Raw genomic sequence first — 6,769 nt, forward strand, 5'->3', positions numbered from 1 at the left:
CTATCACTTGACCACCGTTATCACTACTTAGTTATTATTACTTCTACTACCACTTGGCCACTGCCATCTCATCTTGCCGCCACCAATGCCATCATCTAATTATCGCTATCGCCACTACCACCGCCACTTAGTTATCACCATCACTTGACTATCAATTACAGAAAATATTAATACTTATTATTAACATTATAAATAAATTAAATATTAAAATAAAAATTTTCATTATGTTACACTATTTATATTTTTATTTTATAATAAAAAAAAGAATTTAAAGACAATTATATTACATTACAATCTTAATTGCATTACATAATTGATTATATTACATTACATTACGACCTACCAAGTGTAATCTAATGCTTATCATAATATTTACAAGCTATACATGCATACTTCAACTACATTATTTAATCATTTTCGTTTGTGGAGCAAATATATACAGGCTTAAAGGAGAACCCCTAAAACTGGGTGCCGCTTGTAGGAAAAAAAAAAAATTCAAGGAGGAAACAGGGGGCCAGAAGTGGAAGCTCTGAAAATCTTGCCTTCCTGAAACAGAATGTTGTCTAGCTTTGCTTGGCACCAATTGAGGTGGGAAGAGGAAAGCACTGGCAATTGGAGCACTCTTGATATCAATTTCATGTCTATCATTGTGAACAACATCTCCTTTGTTTGGGACTCCTCTGCATCAGTCTTTACCACTCTCCTGAACCAGCACCTTTGCTTCCCTTGTGAATCTTTCAACCACAGCTCCTTCTACATAAAGGGAAAAAAAATGTAAATATACGATGCCTTTATGTTTGATTTGGAAATTACATATATATTCCAAATTCACCTTTTGGAGTTTTCTAGTGAGGTCCGCTAGTAGTTTCAAATCTCTAGGGTCCTCCACAGGTGGGCATGTCCACAAGGAACTTCTCAATTTCCACCAAGGCTTTTTGTTGTCTGTTTTTACAAAGGTCCAAAATGCCTGTATGCACCTCTCTATCGCCTTCAGCACTTCTTTAATATCTATGACTTCTTTGTTCATTTCCTCATCTCCCTGTTCAGTGAACCCTTTAAATGCTGGAAAGAAAACAACTTTGATAAGATGTAAGGAAAAAAAGGTTAAAAAGACAAATTAGCTACCATAATCTGGTTAAAATGACCCCACTAGTTAAAAAAAGTTTTACAAATTTCTTTATGTTTAGGTGAACTCTTTGCAAGTTGTTGATGTTTATCGTAGAGATTAGCATCAATCGACGTAATTCAGTTTGAAAAATAATAAATTAAATAAATTAAAATTTTTATTAAATCAAATCGGATTAAATAAATTAAAAATATGAATCAAATTAAAATTTAATTTATTTGATTTATTTATTATCTTGGATTTTTTAAATCATTTCAGCCCTAATTTTATTTATATTTCTTATTTTTAACTCTAATTTTATGATTAATTACAATAAATTAAAAAAATTATTTGATTCTATCAATTTTTTTTAAATGGAATAAATAGACGAAATCAAACCAATTTACTAAACAGATTAATTGAATTTCCCATTTAAATCAGCTTATATTTTTTTTAATTTAAACCAAAGTTTACTCATCCTTAAATTAGAATAAATGTCCATTTTTACAATATATAGTCCAGTTAAAGAAAAAAAAAATTCCTTGTTCATATCATATGTACATTATCATCTACATTTGCATTGCATCTTTCAAAAGTCAAGTCAATCAAGACAAGGACTTACTAAATACAAACAAATGAATGGAAGAAAAATATTAATCTCAAGAATTAACTTATTAGTTAACAAGCAAATTTGATCCTCATTCATTAATAAAAAATTTTCTGTACAGTTCTAATAACAATTTTATTTATAAATTAAGACCATAATCTCTTGTCTTCCCTAAATAAACATAATATCTTAATTTGGACATATTAATTTATTTTTAATAAAAGTTACAAGTAAATTATGCTGCATAAGAAGATATAATTAAGAGAGTGATTACATAGAGCTCAAACTCATATAATAATAAATTTATCAATCATTAGAGTATATACTCGCATATAAATTTGTATATTTTATATACATATTTTAATTAATTTTGTATAAATCTATCGATACAAATATTTAATGTAATGGTTATTAAACTTATTTTCATATGAGCTTTAATTCATGTTCTATAATTAATTTAATTGAAATTAATATAAGAAATTAAGATATTTTTTAATTGGTTGAACACCAAATTGATTTACAACAAACTTGAATTCTAATTATTTGAAATTCCATAATCTTGAAATTAATTAAGATAAAAAGAGAAATATAAAGTAAGAAAATTTAAACTAGCTATACCTGAAACCTTGGGGACTTGGAGAAGGCTTTTGGGAGAAAACCTTCCTCTAACATAATTCCAAACCCTTTTGCCTTCGCCCCTTTCATCTTCCATAAACCTTTCTAAAAGAACATGGAACTTCTGAAATTCTCCAGCAATCTTATCGTAAAACGCCCCATTTTGAGAGCTAGAATTAGCAAGAGCTTCAAGCTTTCTGTACTGATGGTGAAGAGCTTCCCACGACAGGCATGACTGTGCTACATAAACCAGCTCGAAATCGCTTTCTAAACTCCTTAGCAGCCTTTTCCTAACTGTTTTGCTCCATGACATGTGAGGGAAGACAGAGAAATCCACAGGCTCAATGATGTCAAAAGAATTTGGAGTCCCGACTATTTGCTCGTTCAGGATTGCATCTACAGTAAATAACAATATCATATGGATATAACATGACTAAACAGAGAGTAATAATATAAAAATATTTCATGAGATGGAGATTAGTACACACTTATTCCACATGTTCGATCGTAATTGAGGACATCGAACCATCTCATTCTTTGGGTGTACATACTGTAGAATGCATCTAAATCTTGGTCCTCAAGTCCATTATTAGGGTCTTCTCTTTCAACTACTGCTGCTAAGTTAAAGCGGCAAATGGATTCTGAATATTCATTCATGTCTTGATCTTCAGGCACTGGATTAGAGCAGAAAACCGATGATGAATATTCGTTCGTGTCAAGATTTTCTGATGCTGGTGAATTGGAGCTACAAACTGATGGTATGCACCGGTTTAAATTTGCATCTTTTGTAAATGATTCAGAGCTGTAAGGGAGTTCCCAGTGCACGCAACTCCCTGCTTTGTAAGGATTGAGAAAGGATGACGATTCAGAACTACAAATGGAAGAGGAATCATCAATCGTGCTTTCATCTTCATCAAAGAACAAACTTTGCTCTTCCATATGTTCATCTTCACATGAAACTTGATCATCCTGGAAATTTTTCTCCTCTTCAAACACATAATATTTCTGAATTTGTAGTACTTTTAACTGGCATGATATTGGTGCTACAGTACTTGAATAACTATAGGAGGTAACAACTTGGTTTCTATTACAGTTATGTAAAAGTGCAAAGTTTTCAGTCTCGTCTCTGGCTATAGTATTGGTCAATCTAATGCATGAAAAAAAATAGATGACCCATTCTTTCAAAACCTTAACAACATATAAACAAACGTTAAAAGTGATTTTAAGAGGATAATAGAAGACAACTGTAAGACATTTCAATATCAATTTAAGCCAAAGAAAAATCTGGCAAACAAAAAGAAAAATGGGATGGATATAGAAGCTCAAATAAAACCACTTCAAAAATCCATCTGGGATGACAATAGATTCAATGATCACCCAACAGTAAGCAAGAACAGCCATTCTGATCAGGCTTACCTAGCTTATGACTCTTAATTTCTTAATTTGCTGGGGAAGCAAAGCAGGAAAGAGAGGAAGGGAAGGAAGAAGGGGGGAGGGGGGGAGGATGTATATATACAAAACAAACTTGTGGAATAGTCATCAACGAAGTGAAGAAACCAGGAAAGAGCCGTGTTGAATTATTAGTTGTTAGTGGGTCATGAATTAAGGGTTTAATTAATTATGGATTTTTCACTTTCTTTTCAAGATGGACAAGTCTTGGCTTAGAATATACCTATTGCATCTATTGACTAACTTTTTTGTTAATGTTTTAACAATATATTACTTTCGTGCTTATTTGGATCCTATCTATACCCTCAATGCCCTTTCATAGTATTTATTATTTTCTTTTAGAGAAAACCAAAATTAACATCAAATTGCTTTGCTAATGCAACCTTCAGGAGGAAGATTTGAATTCCAGAGACATTAAATAACCAATTATGGAAGGCAGTTGGAGGAATACTGTCAGCTTATTGGTACTGCAGATTTGGCAAGTTGCTTAAGGATCCAAAAGTAATCAAAGATATTTCTCCCATCATTTTCCATGCCAATTAGACTTAATCTGAATCAACCATTGGGCTAGTAAATAGATACATTTTCTATCCCTAATAACTTCCATCTTCTTTATAATATTTATTTTTTGATTGAATAGGGGCACAATTGAAGGGTTATATAGCAGGATGTAGCCCTTTCCTTTACTCATAAAAGGAAATACTCGAATTTGAGATTTCACCACTTTGTACACCTTTTAAAGGGTACACCTTTCAAAGGGAAGGAGTCTTGAAGGGATGTGAGGGTAGAGGGCTTCGAATTCGGCTGTTTTCATATCTCAATGCAGTGAGAGTTATGAAAGGAGAAGAGTTATCTTTGTTATGTAGTTCGTTTATGATCCATTTCAAAAGAAAAGAAAGAAGCAACAACAATAAGAAAATGAAAGCTTAACTGTTGCAGACGCATGAACAAATCTGCAATGATTAAAAAAAACAGAAGTACAAGTAGAAAACACCAAGGGTGGCTAAACAATAAATGAGAATAAGGCCATACGTCATGATTCACTTCTGGTCTTGCATCATTAGTGGATAATCATGAATTAGGTCAATGGCTTCACCACCTCAACTCTTATTAATTAACTAACTACTTAATCCTAACTATCATACTCTCTTTAATTTCTAGCAAATTCACAAAGAGACTCGACCCAACACGTAAACATGTATGTAACTATGATTATATACAAGCAATGACCTGGACCAGTTTGTGCAGGTCAAGAAGATGCACAGAAATGCATATATATATATATATATATATATATATATATATATATATATATATATATATATATATGATATCACCAAACTCATGAAATAATATAAAGCAAATTAAGGGCATAATGGTAACGGGAGAGATCAACTATAATCATATAATTGACTTGAAGAAATGGTAACAAGTAAAGCAAATGCGAATAAGTTTCAAGGAAATTGCAAATGTCACCATAAAGAATAGACAACTACAGTTGCGTACTTTGTGGGGTGCAACGGTGGTCAAACCATTTCTAATTAATCTATGGTTGATTTTGAGATTGCTTGGTACATATACATCCTACAAATAAAATGAATTTTGTCTATTGCAATAAAGTCTGAAATTTAAGAAAACTTTCTAAGATTAATGTTTATTTAAAGAGATTGTAATTTTTTTTATTGCAATAGAATTTTTCACTGTATCTTATTTGCAGACATAAATTTACTAAAATGTGAGACTAATAGATTTTATACTTTTAATATATACCAAAGAAGTAGATGTTATGATAATTTTTTTTTAAAACATCATAAAATTTTCCTTAAAATATATTATATACCCTAAGCTTTTTTATTACCAAAAATAAAAAAAAATAAAAAAAAATGCACTATGAGGTAGATGTTATCCTCATTTTCTTTTTATTCCCAGCTCATAAATATAGTCAAGAAGTTATCCTTTGCCCTGCTGGCTAGATGTCATTTTCAACCAACAAATTATGATATTAACTTGTTGAGTTTAAGTTTACAATATATGAGATATATAGCTCATCAAGTAATTCTCATCAACAAATGTTTCATCCATTTGCCTGAGGAAAATACAAGACCTCATACTCAAATTTAATCAGAAAAATGTGACTTCATCTTAATTACTTCATTTTCAAGAGCTGAACTAGAAGGGGATGATGTGTAATATTCAACTCCCCAAAAATTCATCACATGAAGAAACAATAGAAATTTGAGTTAAAGTTGAGTTATTATTATTATTATTATTATTATTATTATTATTATTATTATTATTATTATTATTATTATTATTATTATTATTATTATTATCTTCATAATACATGTATATTTCTAATAGATTTAGAACTTTATGTTAGAATATATATAGGAATCTTTAAATATTTAGTTCAAATAAAATTTTTTATAAAATTAGAAATATTATTAAATTAAGATTAGTTATCTTTTATCCTTTCATAATTAAATTTATTACTTTTAATATTCTCTATGTCCATTTTTATCTAACGTTTAGGGCCTTTTGTGGGAAGGAAAAAAGAGAGAAAAATAATAACTAGAAAAAGGGAAAAAAAAAGTGATTCCCTCATTTTGTTGGAAGAAAAAAAAGGAAGGGAAAATTAAATATCCAATTCCCCTATTTAAGAAGGAAAATAGAGAAGGAAAAAAATTGTGAGAATTTGTGTGAAGCCATTTTGTTTTCCATCCAAAATGGGCGGAAATGGGTAAAAAAAATATTAAATTTTATTTTTTCCCTTTATATTCTTATTCCAATAGTTATTTTTTAATATAATTTTATTTATTTAATGTGAATATAATAGTAAAAATATAATAATTTTCTCTTTTAATTTTTCTTTCCATCAAAACATGGAAAATAAACAAATTCACCTACTTTCCTCTCCTTTCCTATGAAAAAAATTGTAACACCCCTAATTTTTAAAATTTATTATTTTTAGATAAATATTGATATTTTATTTT

General features: G+C 29.8%; 1 protein-coding gene across 1 annotated transcript; it reads right to left on the bottom strand.

Annotated features, from left to right (window-relative positions):
- Positions 1-273: 273 nt before the first annotated feature.
- Positions 274-3,806, bottom strand: LOC110655509 (uncharacterized). The gene is made up of 4 exons (XM_021811825.2): positions 2,816-3,806; positions 2,331-2,723; positions 833-1,062; positions 274-753 (listed from the first exon to the last, which is right to left on the bottom strand). The coding sequence occupies exons 1-4, from the start codon at positions 3,726-3,728 to the stop codon at positions 496-498; spliced, it is 1,794 nt and encodes a 597-aa protein (XP_021667517.2). The 5' UTR covers positions 3,729-3,806; the 3' UTR covers positions 274-495.
- Positions 3,807-6,769: the final 2,963 nt, after the last annotated feature.

The sequence above is a fragment of the Hevea brasiliensis genome, chromosome 9 (genome assembly GCF_030052815.1).
Source record: "Hevea brasiliensis isolate MT/VB/25A 57/8 chromosome 9, ASM3005281v1, whole genome shotgun sequence".
NCBI classification, from domain to species: Eukaryota; Viridiplantae; Streptophyta; class Magnoliopsida; order Malpighiales; family Euphorbiaceae; genus Hevea; species Hevea brasiliensis.